General features: G+C 44.9%; 1 protein-coding gene across 1 annotated transcript in view; it reads right to left on the reverse strand.

The window, feature by feature from the left end:
- kcnh8 (potassium voltage-gated channel, subfamily H (eag-related), member 8) overlaps window positions 1-21,518 on the reverse strand; it is a 35,100-nt gene extending 13,582 nt beyond the window's left edge. The window contains exons 1-7 of the mRNA XM_080296488.1: window positions 21,492-21,518; window positions 20,614-20,893; window positions 20,356-20,513; window positions 14,138-14,342; window positions 11,512-11,721; window positions 10,005-10,204; window positions 8,722-8,971 (exon numbers count right to left, since the gene is read on the reverse strand). Coding sequence (XP_080152614.1) covers window positions 8,722-8,971; window positions 10,005-10,204; window positions 11,512-11,721; window positions 14,138-14,342; window positions 20,356-20,513; window positions 20,614-20,893; window positions 21,492-21,518 — 1,330 coding nt within the window. The remainder of the gene's footprint in view (window positions 1-8,721; window positions 8,972-10,004; window positions 10,205-11,511; window positions 11,722-14,137; window positions 14,343-20,355; window positions 20,514-20,613; window positions 20,894-21,491) is intronic.
- Between the last annotated feature and the right edge of the window lie 202 nt (window positions 21,519-21,720).

Raw genomic sequence — 21,720 nt, forward strand, 5'->3', positions numbered from 1 at the left:
AAACAGCAGAAAACAATTCCGCCTACTCGATACACACAAACAGGAAAACACAGAAACCTTTTTTTCCCTCTTTTTTAACAGGAGAAAAGGCATGCAGGTGTTGTTTCTACAAACAACTAGATACACACACAAAGATAACAATGCCAAAAGAGGAAAAAACCATGACAGATGGAGTTTCTTGAACCATCTGGCTGTCTTCTATTCTCTGTCACACGCACTTGTGACAGATAGAGTGTATTCCTGTGTCATGAAGGTCAGAAAGCAAAAGCCAGTATGGTCACTTAGGGCAAGAGGTTGCATCGCACAGCAGATGTGCATGCTTGCAGATACAGCTCGAGTGAGTCTACATCTCGATTTGTTCTGCACACAAAGATGGGCATCATTTTATGAACTTTCAGAAAATTCTTCATCTCTAAGCTGAACATACTGGAGTTTTTTTTTTTTTTAAATCTTACTTAAAAAAATAGTCCATTACGTATTGAGTATTAAGTATTGAGCACTGAAGAAGTTGAATGATTACCTTTATAACCATGTTTAATGTGTTAAAGTCGTTTTAGGAGCAGATTTTGTGACTCTTTTGTTCTTTTATCATTCTATCATTCTACCCTGTTATTCAGCTTTGGTATTAATAGTGGCAATGAAGATACAGACAAGACATGTGGGTGGAGAGAGAGCAGATTTGCACTTTATATTTAAGTTCCCATGAATATTAGTTGCTTACTATCGCTTTATAAGTCATTGGAAAGCATAATGATTTATTCTGCATGGCTGCGTTTTACAACTGCAAGCTCATTAACTAAGTGCTTTCCCTCAAAAATGTACTTAACTGCTTCTTCATAGTAACAAATCTATTATACATGGATTACAAGCTTAATATGGTTTGTTCAGTGTTGCATGTTTAAGGTCGCACAAGAACAACCATTTCTTAAGAAACTAAATAAATATGATCTATTCTCAAGTAACAAAAAACCCCCAAACAAAAACAAAAAATGTCTAACAAACTCTTATTAAGACTACCGATTCTATAGAGAGGCCCTCGCAGTTTGACATGTTGCACAGAGCCTTTTGATTGGGATCTGCCAGTTTAAGATAACCATTTGATACTTGCAATACGTGAGATGTTTTTAATCAGGCAAATGCATAATAAAAATGAATAATAAGGACAAAGAGACTTTGCTAAAGTGAAATGCAACTTCATAAATATGAAACGTCTGCAGCACACGTTTCTCTGTTTTATCTAATTTGTTCTTCTCAGGAGACACTACTGGCTGTGATGGCTTTTATCTTTATCAAGCTTTATTTTCCTTTATGCTTTATTTTAACCTTTTTCATTTACTTTTTCTTTCATTTGTATTTCACCAAGACTTCTGCTGTATAAACAAAACAGTCCTTTTTAAATAATTATTGTAATTTCATGAACAAAGACAGCGATATTTTTTCTCGGTTCAAGCTGACTCGCAGCTTTTGAGCACGTTGTGGAACCGTTAATGAGAAGCCCGTTTCTATTTTAGCACGCGGCTTCCTTTGGAATTGCTGAATCGGGGGGATCCACCTACTGAAATAGACTGTTTTTTGTATTTTTCTGTTTCTGTTGTAGAAAACACAGGAGTCAGTTCTGGCTTCAGATGCTGTAATTAGCTGCTGCTTTAGCAAATCAAATATCGATTTAAAACTGAAAGTGAAAAAGCAAATGAATTTGGCCTGGGGTGTCACATAGAGACCTACTTCAGCAAGCAACGAGGAACTGGGATGAGCAGCATTAAAACGATCAAGACTAGAAGAAACTAAAATGACCTAACTCTGTGAATTGGACTGATTAAATGTGCTAGACTCAACTGGACAGCACAGATTAAAGATGACAGAAGACTGAATTACACTTCTGTGGAAAAGATATGATGAATGCTCAGCTGGACATAACTGGATTGCAATAGTTTAGCCTGGATGGAATTGGACAATTATGGATCGAATGGATCACTGGTATATGATATAAAACAATCGGCAAAGGTTGAATGTCTCTTTCATCACCTGCCAGTCAGCTCCGCTTGTCATGGTCTCCGTGCCTGCCCGGTCGGCCCCACAAGGCTACAATTGCTGTTGCTGTTTTCTCCCTCTCTGCCTGGGCGGAGCTCACTGTGGGCTCCCGCCCTTGGCCCACACACACACCTGACAACACTCACCCATCATCACCGGGAGCACTATTTGAGGCTGGAACACAGATCCTCTGGTCGCTGGATGATTGTACCCCTAACGTTAGTGTTCTCACAGCTCTTGTGCTTCATATCCGTGACTTGTGATTTGTTGGTGACCTGCCTTCTTGTCTGCTTCAGATCTCCCCCCCCCCCGGACCTGCGACCTCCCTGCTACGGGAAAGTGTGTGAGTGTGAGCGGAGAAGACGTGAGCGAGTTACCCTGTGATTCCCCCCGGAGTTTTTGGATCCCTTCACTGTACATATATTGCACTGCACTGTAAATAAACCACACCTTGGAGATACCTTACCGCTCTGCGTTGAATCCCTGTACCAGATCGTGACAGAATCATCCAGCCACGGAAATGGATTCAGCAGACCCAGCGGTCTCGACTCCCACCCTCGCCACTTTGGCCGCGATGCTGGCACGCCACGAGCAGATGTTCATTCACCTTCGAGCAGAGCTCGCGAACCTCACACAGGCCGTGGCTCAGCTAACACCGCTACCGGCCGCTCCTCTGGTCGCCGCTCCTCCGTTGGAGGCGCCAGTTCCAGCTGTAAGTGTCGCGCCACCTGTTCCCTCACCTGTTCACGTTGACAGATTCCTCCCTACTCCCAGGGCTTTCACGGGAGAGATTGATAAATGTGCTGGTTTTCTCACTCAGTGTACCCTTCAGTTTCGCCAGCAACCGCAAGCCTTTTCTACTGATGGTGCTAAAATCGCTTATATCGTCCAGTTACTCCAGGACCGTGCTCTAACCTGGGCTCAAGCTGCGCTTCAGGCGGAGCCGGACATCACCTTTTCTGACTTTCTGACTAAGTTTAAAGGTGTGTTTGACAGGAAAGCCACAACTGCCACCGCCGGCCAGCGCTTGCTTGCGCTTAAACAAGGTAAACGCAGCATGGCTGATTTTTCTATTGACTTTTCTACCTTGGCTGAACAGGCGAAATGGGGGGAAGAGGCCCTTAAAAGTGCATTGCTCACTAATATTAATGAGGAAATAAGGAATGAACTTATGCTCCGAGAACTACCTTCCTCCCTGGATGCGCTTTTGGTTTTGTGTATGCGGGTGGACGATCAGGTGCGCGCACATCGGAGCGCACGCGCGCGTTCGGGGCATGCCCCGCTGGACTTTTGTGGGACCCCTACTGCGGCCCATGGGTTGTCTGACGCCGACGCCGGGGATGGGGAAGAGCCCATGCAGCTTGGGCGCTCGCGGCTGTCGCCCGCGGAGCGCCAGCGCCGCCTTGCCTCCGGTGAGTGCGTTTACTGCAGCCGTAAAGGCCACTCTGTCTCCTCCTGCCCAACGCTGGCAAAAGGGCGCGCTCACCAGTGATCGTGAGGGTGCTGGTGGGCGATCTGTCGAGTGAAAGCCCTCTCCCCAGACTTCTTTTACCGGCTACTCTGCGTGTTCGGACTGTTTCTCATTCTCTCTCCGTTCTCATTGACTCTGGGGCTGAGCAGAACTTTATTGACACCTCACTCGCCGCCAAACTGAACATCACCTTGGAGCCTCTGTCACGCCCCCTCCGCGTTCACGCACTGTCGGGCCAGCGCCTGCCTGACATCACTCATGTTTCTGAATTCCTTTCATTATCTCTCTCTGGCAATCACACAGAAAGGATTTGTTTTTTTTCGTTTAAGGCTCCTCTCACTCCGCTGGTTCTGGGTCACCCCTGGCTTGTCCTCCACAACCCGCATATCGACTGGGAGAAGGGTGCCGTACTAGGTTGGAGTGTGGCCTGCCATATGAACTGCCTCCGGGCTGCGGCTTCCCCCGTTTCGCTCCCACCCACGGCCTCGCCGTCGGACGCCCCGGACCTCTCGATGGTTCCGCGGGTTTATCATGATCTGCGGGATGTTTTTTGTAAGGATCGGGTGCGGTCCCTTCCCCCGCACCGCCCGTACGATTGTGCCGTCGATCTTCTTCCTGGAGCTCCGCTGCCGTCTAGCCGCCTGTACAGCCTCTCCCGGCCTGAGAGGGATGCTATGGAGCGCTACATCTCGGAGTCGCTGGCGGCGGGGTTGATTCGCCCCTCCTCTTCCCCTGTCGCGGCTGGGTTTTTTTTTGTGGATAAGAAGGATGGTTCGCTGCGGCCGTGTATTGACTTTCGGGGCCTTAATCAGATCACTGTTAAGAACAAATACCCTTTGCCGTTGCTTTTCTCCGCCTTTGAACTGCTTCAGGGCATGACCGTCTTTACCAAGCTGGATCTGCGCAACGCTTACCACCTGGTGCGCATCAGGGAGGGGGATGAGTGGAAGACCGCGTTCAATACGCATCGGGGCCACTTTGAGTATCTCGTGATGCCGTTTGGGCTGACTAACGCCCCCGCGGTGTTTCAGGCGATGGTAAATGATGTCCTTCGTGATTTTGTTAACCGTTGTGTGTTTGTGTACTTAGATGACATCTTGGTCTTTTCTAAGACGCTCGAGGAGCACAAGGTCCATGTCCGGCAGGTCCTGCTACGCCTTCTGGAGAACCGGCTCTTTGTGAAGGGGGAGAAGTGCGACTTCCACGTGTCGTCTGTGAGTTTTCTGGGCCACATTATCGAGAAGGGGGACTTGCGGACAGATCCGGAGAAAGTGCGAGCTGTGGTGGAATGGCCTACTCCTCCTGATCGCCGCCAAGTGCAACGTTTTTTGGGATTCGCCAACTTTTACAGACGGTTCATTCGTGATTTCAGCAGAATCGCTCTCCCTCTCACTAAACTCACCTCTCCCAAGGTTCCCTTCCAGTGGGATTCTGCCGCTCAGCGAGCCTTCGCCCTGCTCAAGGACAGGTTCACCACCGCTCCCATACTCCGGCAACCGGACCTTACACGGCAGTTCGTTGTGGAAGTGGACGCGTCGGACTCCGGGGTTGGGGCAGTTCTGTCACAACAGATGGACGGTAAGCTGCACCCGTGTGCCTTTTATTCTCGCCGTCTCTCCCCAGCAGAGTGTAACTATGACATCGGGGACCGGGAGCTTCTGGCCGTCAAGCTGGCCCTGGAGGAGTGGAGACATTGGTTGGAGGGAGCAGCACAACCATTCATCGTCTGGACGGATCACAAGAATCTGGAGTACCTGCGCTCGGCTAGACGTCTCAATTCCCGGCAAGCCAGGTGGGCACTGTTTTTCGCTCGTTTTGACTTCACTATCACCTACAGGCCAGGAACACGGAACGTAAAGCCAGACGCCCTGTCCAGGCAATTCTCCATCACTGGGGAGGACTCGGACCCTGAGCCTGTCCTCCCGGCCGCCTGCGTAATTGGAGCCATCTCCTGGGAGATCGAGGGGCTCATCCAAGAGGCGCTGGAGACCGAACCGGATCCTGGCACTGGTCCACCTGGTCGCCTCTTCGTTCCTTCAGCCGTCCGCTCTCAGGTTCTCCAGTGGGCTCACACCGCCCGCTTTTCATGCCATCCTGGGGTCCTCCGCACCTGCTCGTTCCTCCGACGTTACTTCTGGTGGCCTGCTATGACTAGGGATGCCAAGGAGTATGTAGCCGCCTGTTCGACCTGCGCCCGGAATAAGCTTTCGAACCGCCCTCCACCGGGTCTTCTGCAGCCTCTCCCTACACCAGCTCGACCATGGTCCCATGTTTCTTTGGACTTTGTCACGGGCCTGCCGCCCTCCGCTGGTAACACCACCATACTTACCATTATCGATCGTTTCTCCAAAGCTGCACACTTTGTCGCCCTCCCGAAGCTCCCCTCGGCCTTGGAGACGGCCCAGCTCCTCACCTCCCATGTGTTCCGTCTTCACGGGATCCCCGAGGACATCGTCTCGGATAGGGGGCCGCAATTCACGTCCCGTGTTTGGAGGGAGTTCTGCTCCGCACTGGGGGCCAAGGTCAGTCTGTCTTCCGGTTTCCATCCACAGAGTAACGGGCAATCGGAGCGGGCCAACCAGGAGCTGGAAGCTGCCCTCTGCTGTGTCACTTCGCACAACCAATCGACCTGGAGTGAACAGCTTCCATGGATCGAATACGCCCACAACAGCCACACATCCTCCGCCACGGGCAAGTCTCCCTTCGAAGCGTCCCTGGGCTATCAACCACCTTTGCTCCCGGCCATCGAAGGTGAGCACTCCGTTCCTTCTGTACAGGCTCACCTCCGCGGGTGCCGTCGTGCCTGGCGGACGACTCGGGCTGCCCTGCTCCGTACTAAGGAGCGGAACAAGACCCTCGCTGACCGTCGCCGGACACCGGCCCCCGTGTACACCATCGGTCAACAAGTATGGCTGGCTACCCGTTTTGTGCCGCTACGGACTGAGTCGAAGAAGCTGTCTCCTCAGTTTATTGGCCCTTTTCCCGTTGAGGCCATTGTGAACCCTGTGTCTGTCCGCCTCAAGCTGCCGCGCAACATGCGCATTCACAATGTCTTTCATGTGTCTCAGGTCAAGCCGGTGCTCTCCAGCCCGTTGTGCCCTCCCTCCAGGGCCCCGCCGCCCCCCCGGCTCGTGGATGGTCAGCTGGTCTACAATATCACCCGCATCATGGACTCCCGGCGCCGGGGTCGGGGTTTTCAGTACCTGGTTGACTGGGAGGGCTACGGGATAGAGGAACGCTCCTGGGTGCCTCGAGCTGCTGTCCTGGATGTTGCCATGCTCCGGGACTTCCACCGCAGGCATCCAGGTAAGCCTGGTGGGTCACCGGGAGGCTCCCATTGAGGGGGGGGTACTGTCATGGTCTCCGTGCCTGCCCGGTCGGCCCCACAAGGCTACAATTGCTGTTGCTGTTTTCTCCCTCTCTGCCTGGGCGGAGCTCACTGTGGGCTCCCGCCCTTGGCCCACACACACACCTGACAACACTCACCCATCATCACCGGGAGCACTATTTGAGGCTGGAACACAGATCCTCTCGTCGCTGGATGATTGTACCCCTAACGTTAGTGTTCTCACGGATATGTGCTTCATATCCGTGACTTGTGATTTGTTGGTGACCTGCCTTCTCGTCTGCTTCAGATCTCCCCCCCCCCCCCGGACCTGCGACCTCCCTGCTACGGGAAAGTGTGTGAGTGTGAGCGGAGAAGACGTGAGCGAGTTACCCTGTGATTCCCCCCGGAGTTTTTGGATCCCTTCACTGTACATATATTGCACTGCACTGTAAATAAACCACACCTTGGAGATACCTTACCGCTCTGCGTTGAATCCCTGTACCAGATCGTGACACCGCTCATCCTCTATGGGCTTCAAGACATCACTAAAACATGCAGCCCAGCTTAAAGAAGAATGCAGCTCCTTCATATTATGTGCACAAATTGACAAGTCCTCCTTTGCCTACTGCAAAAGGAGATTGCTCAAAAATGGCATTTACACTCACTGGTCACTGCATTTGGTACATTTTCAACCGCTCTTTAACTCAAATATCTAATCAGCCAATCACACGGCAGCTTCATCCATCCAGCTCCATCAATATAGGCCTGTAGACATGGTCAAGGCGACCTGCCCAAGTTCAAAATGATTGTCAGAATGAGAAAGAAAGGTGATATAGGAGACTTCAAACATGCCATTGTTGTTGGCCGTTGGCTGGTTTGAGAATTTCAAACACTGCTGATCTACTGGGACTTTCCCACACGACAATCTCTAGGGTTATCAGAGAATGGTCAGAAAAGGAGAAAATGTCCAGTCAATGGCAGTTCCCAGGGTGCCTGTTTGGCTTCCAAGTTGAGCAGGCAATATGCTGCATGTGCTGGAGGGCTAAATGCTGTATCCCGGGTCTGACTCAGATCCAAGGCTTGTTGTCTCATCTTCACTGCACAATCTAATACAGACAAAAAGGAACCCCCAAGACATGCTTCTAGCTGATTGGAAGGCTGCAGAAGAATGTACAACAGATGTGCTACTGCTGCAGAAGACCACACCAGGTGGCACAAGAACAGGATACTTAGGCTACAATGTTGCCTGGTCTGACGATTCTCAATTTCTGCTGCAAAATTCGAATGAATTTTTAAATATGCACGGATCCATCCCACCTTGTTTGTGTAAATTGTTACAACCAAATGAGCATTGTTGCCTAACTGAGCTTAACCACAGCCTGAATATTGTTGCTGACCTATGACCCTGCACCATTATCTGATGGATGCTTCCAGCAGGATAACACACCATGCCACAAAGCTCAGATCATCACAAACTGGTTTCTTGAACATGACAATAAGTTCAGTGTACTTAAATGGACTACACAACCACTAGATCTCAATCCAATAGAGCACCTTTTGCAATGTGTTGGAAGATTCACATCATGGATATGCAGTCGACAAATCTGCAGCATCAGAGTGATAATAACTTCAGAGGAATCTCTGCTGAGGCCAGTGAGTTGATTTTTTAACAAGAGCTTAATAATAATTCACTGAAAATGCACAATAGCCTCTAGGACAATGTAATCCTTCAAATTCAAAACAATTAGCCTATTTTCAGGATGGGCTTTTACACAAAGAGCCACGCAGAGCTTCGTTATTAAGCTTGCTGTTTCCTTGTTAAAATTAGAAAAGATCTGTTTTCCTTCCGTCTTCCCACCCCCGAGCCCCTTCCTTCTCCCTTTTATCATACCCAGAATGGCCAGCACCATGCCATCTTTCAGCACTTCCATGGATCCTGAGCAGACAAAGAAGATGGCCTGGAGAGCGTCACCCTGTCGAAGGAGGTACTCTCCTGGAGCACAGAAAGAGGTCTTGATGTGCAGTGACAGGGAGCGCAGGCAGCCGCGACTGGCAGAGGCAAACAGCGACAGCTCCAGGATCTCCTTGTTAAGGTGCATGGTGATGTCAGATCGCAGCTCATCTGGGAAGTCCTTCAGCAGCTGTAGAGATGGGGGGGGAAATAGAAATCAGAGAAGGATGTGAGCAGCATGACACTTGTAATTGTAAGAAAAAAAAAACACATGTACCTAAAGTTAAAAGATATTATTATTACTATCATTATGTAGTAATAATTACCTTTATACACCATTACCAACCAATGCAACACCTCTGGCTGCAACACAGACAATATAAGGTGAGAATTTGGAGAAACGCTGTCATTTGCACATCATCTATCTGTCCATCCCCTCAGCGGGACAAAGATCTGCAGCTCAGCAGCATCACAGCTGATCAATGAGTCATCAGAGCCAGGCTTACTTTAATCAACAGGCCCATCTATAATTCATTTGTCTGGGTTTCATCATCATCACTCCCTCCACTCCCTGCTCTGTTTTCTGACAGCTGTCTTGCAGGCATTCACAGCCTAGAGGGACGAGTTGCTACTATACTGCTGACTGGTTGCCTCCGTTTCCCTGAGCTTATCAAGCAGAGGTGTTGTTCACCCTGTCTTACTGTGTGTTTTCTCTACATGGTCCTGAAGCCACATTTGCACACTTAGATCTGTTTGCACGTTTCCTTTCACCTGATGTTGTCTTCAACAAAAACAAAATCTGGTTTTGAAAACCAGCCTCGAATCATCATTTTTGAAACTGAAGGCCGAGAGCTTGTCCTCTAAATATCATCATGCATAGACAAAAAAGTCATGTCTTCTTCTCCCTGTGAGTCAGTGCTCAGGGCTAAACACACCTGCATTCACTGTGGGTAATCATAGTACCATTGATTGTATTTTCACCTCTACCGTGAGCCTAAATGTGGCTGACATGTAAGGAGTATGTGAACTTTCAAATGAGTTATCGGTCCCTGTGGGCTGTGCTGTTGGACATTAAAAGTACAAGTGAACAGACCAAGTAGGGAAAGGGTTAATACCAACTGAAGTAATTACTGTATTTGATGCTGATGTTGGGATATCGTCAATGCAAAGACACTTCCAATTTCAGTTTAGCAAAAACCAATCAGGTCGTCTTCCTTTCATACCTCGTTACAGTCGATGCCATTGTTGACCGACCAGGTTGTTTGAAAGTACTCCAGCATTCGCTGCTTGAGGCTCTGCGGCAGATGATGGACACGTATGAAGTCCTTGAGATCTTTGGTTTTGGTGTGGTACAGAGACCAGCGTGAGTACATCCTCTGGATAATGGCTGTCACATTACCAAAGACCAAAGCGTGCATCAGTGCTGCAGGTAAGAAGAGATGAAGAAGGAGAGTTAATGAAGTGGACAGTAAGCATGGATGACATACAGTGAAAAATGTGCTGACAGTGAATTGTCAAGACAGGGAACAAAAATAGGAAACCTGACTAAACTCTTTTCTAGACTGGTTTTGTATCTCACAGTAAACCAAAGAGAAACATCAGCACAAGTGTTACAAGTGCAGCACAATAACAGTAGAAAAACATGGAATTGGACTCAGATCATAAGTTGCTCAAAGCAGGTCAGAGAGAAACATCTAGAAACAGGAACTCTGTCATATTTCTAAAATATTAAATAAGCAACAGGAATAAGGCAGGAATACAACAGTTCTGCCTCCACTTGATTTCTATGATCAAATAAACATCAAATCAACTAAATATACACATGCATATCCTGCAGCTCTACTCCTAGAACACAGGAACATCAGGATTAGGTCTGGCAGGGTCATATTTGACTGGGATGACAGATACCTGTCCTGTTCACCTAAGCTCATCCACTTTTCAGCGGTGCTGCAGCTGTGTCGCATGCTGCAAGACGGGAAAGTGGGACTGCTGTGACAGCGATTACTGATTGTGGCATGAGCCATTAATGAAAGAAAACTGAGCTTTAAGCTTCACCACTGAAAACTAATTACATTTTATGTTTTACACTGTTGTAAGGTCATTTAGTCATATTGTTATTCATGTTTGCATTGAATGATGGAATAAAATGATTTAATTCAATTCCACCCATCCAGTTTGGCCTATGTTTCCATATAAATATGAACAGGTGCTTGGTTCAAGTTTTTATTTCGTGTAAACCCAACAGGGATAGCGTGTGTGTGTGTGTTTGTGTAAGCACATGTTTGTGTGGTGTGTCTGTGACAGCTACTGCTACTGCCCCAGGCAGCCAGGGACATTTAGCATTTAGCTGAACCAGAATTGGGAGTGTCCACAGGGAAAACCCCCACCACGGTGACCTCTCCTCATCCCCAAAACACAAATGTAGTGTAACAAGCCAGTTTAAACCGGATCAGACCTTCCTGCAGTTGTCTGCCAGTGAAATATAACAGCTTACAGTGAAACAAATGATGGACCAGGATCAGATTTTGTTGATGTTCCATCCATCCGTCTATCCTGCTTCACTGCGTATCCGATTTCAGGTAAGGGTCATTTGTACAGGTAAGTATAATTCCACACACTGTTGTCTCAATCTGATCTCATGATAAATGTAAGCATTTCCATCATTTCCAAAACACGTGTGCACTCAAGTTAATGTGACGATATCTCACGACTGATCGTTTGTTCGTGTACCTCCTATAAGCATGACACAAACGGAGAAGATCTTCTCAGCGTCAGTGTTGGCTGACACATTGCCGAAGCCCACGCTGGTGAGACTGCTGAGTGTGAAGTAGAGTGAAGAGATGTAGACGCTTCGGATGGAGGGACCACTGCCAGAACCATTAACACCTCCTGTGGGATAGTACGGCGACTCCAGACGCTTTCCCAGTTCATGGAGCCATCCTGTTTTAATATAGTGTAAACAGCAAACGGATGGTCAGACAGAAACGTTAAATTTGTTTCAATTTCTTCATTTTTACTGGTTATCATGAAATCCTATGCAGTAATTGGTGAAAAGAAATCTGCATTGTTCTCATGACCCACTGGATATTGACCGGGATCCAGTTATGAAGATGCAAGAACAAGGTAATTGTGAACAGCACAGCTTATCGATGCTAACCAAAAATCAGCCCAACAGGCCTCGTTATACATAAGTGACCTGAGGACTAAAGGGGAAGCCTTGTGTTTCGGTATGAGAAGAATTAACACATTTTGCACTGATTTTACAATGCACACACACATAAGTGATGCAGTTGTTGCACCCACCTTTTTTTACGGCTCTACCGTAAAGGCTTAAAATCCTATATGAAGACCCTGATGACAAATGCATATACAGGTAAATATAAGATCTCACTTGCAGAAAAAACCCTGTATCTCTGGTTTTAACGGCACTTCAGAAATTTAAATATGACTTCTGTCCTGTTCAAGTTTGTCTTCTTGTGCACCTCTACACTATTGGTGATGAAAGCTTTTTTTTTTTTTTTTTAAACCAAAAAAAAAACCCAAAACCTGCAGCCAGCGAGCCTGCAGGTAGTGCATCAGGTGTGAAGCATAAAAATGAACATGACTTTGAAGTTGCTGAGTTTTGGGGATGTCCAGTGTTGTCACAGGGAGAACATTCATGAGCCAGAACAGCACAATCTTTACTCACCACAAATCCAATTAAGCATATTTCACTCTCTTTGAATTTGTCCACTTCTCCATAATAATAGTTAAAGGCTAACCGTTCTGACACAGTGGAGTAGACCCTACATGCAGCATAGATGCACAATTTGCAGGTGCACTGAACAGGACTCTCCGGAGAACAATCTATCAATTGCAGCTAGCACTGGAAGCAGTCCAGAGGTCAACATGAAGGTCAAGCTGAAAGGGCCAATTTTAAACGAGTTAATGTTTTTGGCCTTTAGGGATACAGTCTAGTCTGTCTGTCTGTCTGTGTCTTTTATTATACTAGCCTTTATTATAGCCTTTGTATGAGTCTGTTTATTGCACAGATTTTGGCCCATAGAAGCTCAACGTTTCTTTTATACTGAGTCTGACAAAACTAGATAATGACTCCTTCAGCTAGAACAGAAACTGAGGCTGTTTTTTTAGCCCCACATTTTGTCCCAGCATTTGATGTCACCGGAGTCAGTTTTCCATTAGCATCCTGTAACAAAGTTGATAACAAATCTCTGCAGGCACACATCACATTACATGTACACTGTTACCACAGTGGTGGGTAGCTCTGAGACTTATTAATTTATTTATTTTCACATGGCTACAATATAATGAATTCAATTAATTTTTGGTACAAAACACAGCAACAAATCTTTTTCTTTCTTTGTCTGGTTCTCTGTGATATTCTAGCAACATTTGTGGTGAATCAGCACATTCAATGTCTTCCTGCGAATGATAGGGGGTGGGAAGATTGTATTACATTACTAATCCAAGCACCAACAGCGCCTGAAGATGCTACAACTGATACTGGCAAAGTGCCCAGTAGCACCGGTGCTATGCTGAAAAAAAAGGTCTCGGTTACAAGTCGTTGTTTGTTTTGACATCATAGGATTTCAAAGGCGCTTCGAAGGAAGAACACTACAGATGCAATGTTTTATGTGAGACTGTTGATGGAGAAGTATAGAAAAGGTCGAAAAAAGTGGCACTGTGTCTTTGTGAATCTAGAGAAAGCATATGATATGGTGCCAAAGGAGGAGCTCTGGTACTGCAAGAGGAAGTCAGAAGCGGCAGAGAAGTATGTTAGGGTGGTGCAGGACATGTATGAGGACAGATAGACAGTGTCGAGGTAGGAATGACAGATGGCTTTAAGATGGAAGTGAGATTCCATCGGTGATCTGCTCTGATCCTTTTCTTGTTTGCAAGGGGACAGATGAGGTCAGGCAGGAGTCTCCTTGGACTAGGATGTTGTGACGACACTGAGATCAGCAGTGAGAGCAGGGAGCAGATGGATAAAAAATATGGAGGTATCCTCTGGAGAGAAGAGGAATGAAAAACAGGAACTACGTGTGTGTGAATGAGACGGAAACAAGTGGAAAGGTGAAGGTGCAAGGAGCAGAGGTAAAATAAATGGGGTGAACCATCCAACACAACGGACAGTACACGTGAGAGGTGAAGAAGAGAGTGCAGGCAGAATAGAGAGGGTGAAGAGTGTCAGGAGGAATTCGTGACAGAAGGATAGCAGCAAGAGTGAAAGAGAAGGTTTACAAGATGGTAGTGATGGTAGGAAGCAGATGATCCACTGTGGCAAACCCTAAAGGAAGCAGCTCAAAGAAGAAGAAGAGTTTGAAGATTTGCGGTTAAGATTTCCCCCGCCACTGACCAATATCCCAGTTGTTCGTGTTGTCCTCCATTTCCTTCTTGCCGATGATGTACCAGATGCAGGCCATCCAGTGAGCCAGAAGGGCAAACATGGACATCAGCAGGGTCAGAACCACAGTGCTGTGCTGCGAGTAGCGGTCCATCTTTTGGAGCAGCCTCAGCAGTCGAATTAAACGCACTGTCTTCAACAGGTGCACCACTGACACCTGTAGGTAAACAATAAACCAAGGTGAATCTATTTGTAGATAATGAAGTAACTGGTTACATACAAGTTTTACTGTTAAGAACTTTCACATTAAAGTGAAGTGGAATTCACATTTTGGATTGACAGATGTATTTTTAATTATATGGACAAGGATACATTGAATCTTCTTTAAAATGGTTCTTATTATCAAAGAGTTTAAAAAAACACATAAAACTGACATTCTGTACTAAATTTCAAAGCCAGCATGAACTTTAAATGATTGTCAGTTATTAACAGTAGTCTAACCAACAAATTCTTCTCAAGAGATATAAAAAGAAGTGTCGAAGAACTAAAACATTAAATGTATTTTCAGTTTTCTCAAATTAACCAGCCAACTGGTGTTAAGAAGCTCCCCACTATGATATTTATGGGAGGCATATCAAATAATAGCCACCGACTATGTTAATAATATTTGATTAAGCCACTTTTGTGCACATGCAGCACTAATTATAGGAAAAAAGAAGCATTAGTTACTCAGTTGCTCTCTGACTCTATAATGTGATCTGTATCAAGATTTGCTGATAACCTTGAATGCAAGAGAAATCAGCCTGTGTGTTGGTTTTGTGTCTTAACTTAAAATTCCCACCTTCAGCCGAGTTTGCTTCTCTGGACTTTTTATGCCTTTTCTGTTTTCCTTCATTCTGTAACCACTTAAATTTTGGCCCATGTCTTCTGAGCCCTCCTCTGACTTGCACCTGCTCCTCAGGCAAACTGCGCGAACAGTCTATCATTTGGGACTTGCTGTCATCTTTCCCCACAGGAGATGTACACACCAGGTATTATTAAGAAAGATGTAGGACAAAGAGGACATGTGATACATGTTACATGCGTATTTGTGTAGCGAGGAGAGGAAGCAGGGAAAATTGGGTGGGAAAGTAGGCCAAAAAAATACTGTATATAAAGATAGGGTGTAGTCAAAGCATCCAGACAGTTATCTTCACTTCCACAAAAATAAATAAATAAATAAATACAATAAATCATTCAGCTGTGATATTCTAATCAAGAAATGTCCTTAAAAGGGATTATGATCCTGTTCATATCAATTTAAGGAGAAGAAAAACAGGAGATCTCAAGATCACGTCACTATATTTAAAAAAAATAAGGACTTGGTTTTGGATTTCTCTGTGCAGTAGCAATTAGTCACTGAAGTAGTTTAGGCCATCTAAGAGAAAACAAAACACAGTGATTAGATAAACTTCCTTAAAGAAAAGGAATTCTCCATCAGCTGTGTATAACGGGGCCAAATCACCAACACTGCTGATAAAAATGGTCTCCTGCAAGTGCTTCCAGCAGCACCTTAGGGTCCTCTATGCTGAGCAAATGGAACAAAGCATCAAGAGAAGAGTGACACATTAGAATGATAAAAATAGTGTGCAGGAACACTGGGACCAAAGAGGTCATGCTAGTTAGGCCTTGCACGACCCAGGTAACATGATATATTCTGTGCACAGTGTTTAATGTCTCAACTAAACATTCAAGGCAAGATAACAAACATCACATTGCAAACATTGCAAAGCTAGCCCCAAAGTATGTGGTACCGGACCCAGAGGGTTTGTCTTTAAAACTGTAGAGGCTGGGAAATTATAGAGAGTCAGAGTGAGGAACCCTATGCATTGAAGATGGGGCCCATCAAAGGTGGCCAGATTAGTACAGTGAGATTAATCAGTCTGTCACACTACAAACAGCCTCTGTCATGCACCCAGAAAAGTCGCTGACTAGTCAGCGCAATCAAGACTTCAAGGAAAATGTCAAAGAAAAAGCATAAACTGCCAATTGTAGATAAAACATTTCTCAGTATTGCATAGGTCAGTCTCACGTCTAGACGGTCACTTTAACCTTGCATAGATGTGCAATGCATTGACTGTGGTGTGGTGTTGTCAGGGTACATCTCTGAATGCTAAGCTTATGCAGACAGAGAAGCTAAACCAGGGTCCATTAGAGTACCATGTGCTGACACACCGCTGCATATAATCCACACATTGTATGCAAAGCTAACCACACCATAACAACACAAAATCTGTGTGGATGGATGTCCAACATCTGTGTCCACAGCACATGCATTATTTAACATATGTAATAAAGAGTGTCTTTTCTTTGGGACAATTTGTTTCTCTGGCCCCTGGGTTACATTTGATGTGCAGACTCAGATATTTTCTCAGGCTCTGTGCTGATTATCAGCAGGGCACCGTATAACTATTTCATGTAGTAATAACTAGAATATATCAAGGGTTGTTTGTGTGTACATGGGTGCATGTGAGGGGACAAGGAGGTAAAGGAGGGAATTACAGTGCTTGAACAAAGCTAAGAGGAGGAGATATGTGGACTGTCCTTATCAGAGCTTCTCCTGCACATGTCTCCAGTTTTATGGTAGCTTGTCCTATCGCCATGAGAAATAGAGAGCTGGTGCAGCACGAGGCGTAATGAAGCCTCCTACTGAGCCCAGGGGAGAGGCACCATCTCCCCTCCACTATCTATCACCACCCCACATCCCACCTATGGAGCGAGCAGGCTGCGCCACGTCCCGTTCTCTCCAGCGCCATGAGTGGTAAGCAATATAATGTAGCCAGCAATGCATATGTGCACCACCTGCTACTTTTTCCTTTAACTTTTCCTCCTGTCACTTCCATCTCACCCCTGCCATTCACATTTTCATTTCCTCTGCTTATCAGGTGTGAAATATATATGCTTTGCAGCCTGATTGCTTACTTCTGCTTTTTGTGCGCGTGAGACCATAAGGTTGCAGAAATGCTCATTATTTCTCCCCCTGTAGCCACGCCTTTAGCCCTGCACGCCTATCACAACAGCATGGCCAGTCATGCATGTTTATTTATTTATTTATTTTATTAATGCCACGGTATCGGCCCAATAAGCATGAATAACATTGTTCCCTAATGCCAACAGGGCATCCAGCCATACAGACCCAGGAGACCTACTCACAGCAGCTAAATCAAGCGGAGGTTTCTGTTTGCATCAACTATGTACTGCTGAAAAAAATGTTCATATCAGTAAAAAGCCAGATAATCTCAGCACACTTTTCATTTAAGAAAGAAGTAAGAAGTGAATGAAATGTACATTGGTGGTAAACATTTTCAAGTGAAGAAATGCTATTCAAATTTCCGCTCAGGACACGTTTTTGGACCTCCTGTGTTATTTTCTTGAAAAAATATTTCAGTCAAGCAGATAAAAGCAAAATTTCTGTGGGAACTAAAATGTACAGTTGTGCATGGAAATGCACACAAAATTTCAAGGTCAAGGTCAAGTTTATTTATAAAGCACATTTACAACAGCTCATGCTGGACAAAGTGCTTTGTAAACTAAAAGGCAACTAAAATAAGTAAAATGCACAACAATGATGTTAATGGGGCTGTTAAAACAAAAAATGTTCAGGCCAACATGTGCTAAAAGCCAGTGGATAAAAATGTGTTTTCGGTAAAGATTTAAAATGTTCGAGTGTTTGTGCAGATCTAATATTTAGAGGCAGACTATTCCAGAGTCTGGGACCTGTCACAGAGAAGGCTCTGAAAGAGTAAAGTTTTAAATTGGATCCTGTAAGGAACAGGAAACCAGTGTAGAGAGGCCAACTCTGGGTTATACGCTCCTTCTGTTTTGAACTAGTCAGCAGATGAACAGCTGCATTTTGGACCAACTGGAGATGATAAATAGAGGTCTGGTCCAAAGTACAGAGAAAAAGGGAAGAGTATTGAAAACACCCAATAAAAAGGAATATATCCAAGGAAAAGGACTAATCGGTGAGTATTGGTAACCTGCCTGGAGCTTGCTGTTCATATAAACAGTGGGTTTTTTTTATATTATTTAATTACATATTTCTTCTGTTCCTTTATTCCCTCACAGTAAGAGTACAGCATTGTGCTAAAGTCTTGAGCTACCCCTCATATCTTTTTAATTTTGTAGGAAAATGCAAAATAGGTGCGATGCAGTGAAACAAGTGCAAGCATAAATGATAATATAATCTATATATATCAAAAATCAGTCATGCTGAAAAATGAAGCTGCTCCCAATGAAACTCTGTGTAGAGGATCAAAATGTGATGGTACTTTTCTGTGTTCATAATTTCATCAGTGTTGATAAGCTCTCCAACACTGCTGATTGAAATGCAGCCCAAACCCATGACAGAGCCTCCACCATGTTTTACAGATGGCTGTAGACACTTGCTGTTATACATCTCTCCTGACCTCATCTGTACATATTGACTTTTTGAACCAAAAATTTCAAAATTGGATTCATCACTCCTGTTACCACAAATTTTCAGGCCAGTTCTTAATTTAATTTTGAATACCATACCTGTTTCCCTTCATTAAAAATGGCTTCCTGACAGCCACCCTTTCACTGGCACAATTTCTCATGAAGCTTCAGTGAACAGTAGCTGGATCAGCTGAAGAACCAGATGCATCTCTTAGGTCCTGTGTCAGGTCTTTGCTGAAATTTTCCCCTTTTCCTTAAGAAAACAACTTTCAAATACTGTTTATCGTTATTTTTATTTTTGTTTTTTGATCACTCTGCTTTAATGACTTACTCCAGACAATATCGAGATACGCTTCCAGTTTTAAGTTCACATTTCTTTGGGAATCACTTTGTTGGTGCAAAAATACTATTTTATGTCTGCCAACTCTGTTATGTTTTGCATTTTTTGTGCATTCAGCTATAAAATTTGGGTAAAATTATGTGTTTTTGTGACAATCTGCGGGTAACAAAATGATGCACAGAAACCTTTTCATATATACACTTTCAGCGATAACCAGTGTATAGACACCCAATATATACATACAAATTACAGCACCCAGAATCATAGACTTGCTTTTGCTTAATTCTATACTTTTCCCTCTGTCCCCTTCTGTTTCCTAAACTTGTGAAATATGTACAAACATTATCTGCATTTTATAATACACAGAGCAATGATCATGGAAAATGAGAGCATTATAGAGACTATGAAAAAGAGCAAGAAAGTGCAAGTGACACAAAACAACAGAAAAGTCACAAGATAGAATGCGAAACACACTAAAAACAGAAATGACTGAGACATATGACAAAAACAACAGGGAAACAAAAGAGAGGAACACCGCTGAGGCCCCATGGCTCATTTCGGTGAAAGATGGCTTCTGTTCTCAAAAGGGACATCAGCATGAATGCTCCTGTCCTTAGAGGAGACTTCACGCAGAACGTTCCTCAATTACTAGCCATTCCTGCTGATCCCAGCGGGGAAATGGAGGAACTCATGGCCTGGTACCCCTACACACAAATCCTGGCCTACTGAGCATGTGGTATTTCCATTAATAGAGTCTTGTATCAAACCGGTACCACTGCCTGCAGCAGCCTTTTACTACTCGCATCCTTTCCCTCCCTCCTTACCTTGAAAGTAAATATTTTTTTTCATTTTGCTGATTTTTTTCAAACAGCGGCCGAATTCTTCTATTAACCGTCTCCTTTCATAACACAGATCTGTACACTTTCTTCCTGCTCTTTAATACCTGTTCTGTTCTGAGCATTTAGTCAAACACGCACCTATTTGAGACTGGATGCTTGTGTGCATCCATCCAGTACTCCGTATTGAGCTTTTGATCCACTCTACAGCAGCTGAGTGAGCAAACAGTGATATTCAGCACAGTCAAAGCATCCCATTCTCTAAATTAGAGACCAGAGAACGAAAAGTTCTATAAGCAACCAATCAAAACCTCCCTAAAGTGCAATGCTTCGACTCAGTGACATCATTCATCCGGGGACAAGACAACACAGTCTACCTAATTGCTCCAGATCTCTGTTTCTTCCTCCTCTCAATTGTTCTTTAGGGGGATATGTATTTTACTAAAGCAACAGAAAAAAAAGTTTTAATGATGCAGATGTGATAGTTTTGTCAGTGCTTGCTCAGTGCACGTAATTAATATCCCAAAGAGACACTGAAAGAGCTCTGGAAACCAAATTATGTTGCGGTGTTAGGCATCGAGCCAGTTGCTACTCACCACGCTGACTTTCACGGCGTAGAGCAGGTCAAAGGGCAACGCGGCCACCAAGTCGATGATAAACCACGTGGTCAGGTAGTGGATGCATATCTGTCGTGCGTCGAAGACCACCTGGCCTGACTTGCTGACATAAGTGGTACGAAAATTGAAAACGATGTCTGGCAGTTGAAGAAAAAAGACACACACAGGCTTGGTGCTTATTATGAAGACTCAATTATTTACAAGTGACAATAAAACAGTTTTAAGACAGCAACCGACCTATGATGAACAATATCTCCACGGCAATGTCACTGACGGTTGTGCTGCGGGTCAGGTCGTCATCGTTACCGATGAAGCACACGTTATAGGGCACCGTCACGGCAACGTAGAACGTGGCGAGCAGAATCAACCAGTCCCATCCTGCTTTGAATGTGCTGTAGTGTAGTAAGATGAATTTGGATTTCTTGGCATCTGCTACCTTATACTCGGGCAGAGCAGGTAGGTCGCCAAACACATTCTGGATGGGACAATATAAGGGGGAAAAAGCCAGTTTATCCACCTATTTCCACCTACAGTCAAGCGAAAAAGAAAGCACGCCTTCTTTTAATTATTCAGGTCATGAAGGTTTGACAGCATTTATTAATGCACAGCTCTCATAATGTTCCAACTTTCAATCAGGTTGATGTACTGGGCCATTGTAGCACTTTGATAATTTTCTTTTCAGAAATTCTGTTCAACATCCTGTTGCATGTCCCAATTTGGGCCAAATGTTAGCTGTTTGACTGCTAATGTCCTCATTTATGACTCTGAAATATTTTGGTATACAGAGGGGTTCATGGTCTCCAAAGTATCCAGCTCCTGTAGCTGAATTTCTTAGTCTTTACCCCCCATCACCGTGCTAAAGGTTGGTATGAGTTTGGCTTTCACCGAGTGTGGTGTTGCACATTATTGCCAAATATCTCTGCTTTGGTCTCATCTGTCCAAAGCACATTGTTTCTGCAGTGTTCAGTTTAGTGAGAAGAGGGTTTCTTCTGACAGCTCTTCCACACACGCTGTCATTGTTCTGTCTTATTCCTATTGTCTTTAACTTTAACATGTAGACTTTGAGATGTAGCTCTTGGACTTTTTGCAATACTCTGAGCATTGCACAGTCTGACCTCGGGGTGGATGTGATGGGACATCATGCTGGCAATTGTCTTGAATATTTTCTACTTGTGAATCTATTTCACTGTAGAATGATGGACTTCAGATGGTTTAGAAACGGCCTCATAGGCAGCAACAATTTCTCTAAGATCATTGCTGATGACTTTCCTTCTTGGCATTATGCAACACACACCTGAATTCTGCAGACCAACAAACTGCCAGAACCTCTTCTTTCATAGAGGT

Source organism: Astatotilapia calliptera, chromosome 22 (assembly GCF_964374335.1).
Source record: "Astatotilapia calliptera chromosome 22, fAstCal68.1, whole genome shotgun sequence".
Taxonomy (NCBI): Eukaryota; Metazoa; Chordata; class Actinopteri; order Cichliformes; family Cichlidae; genus Astatotilapia; species Astatotilapia calliptera.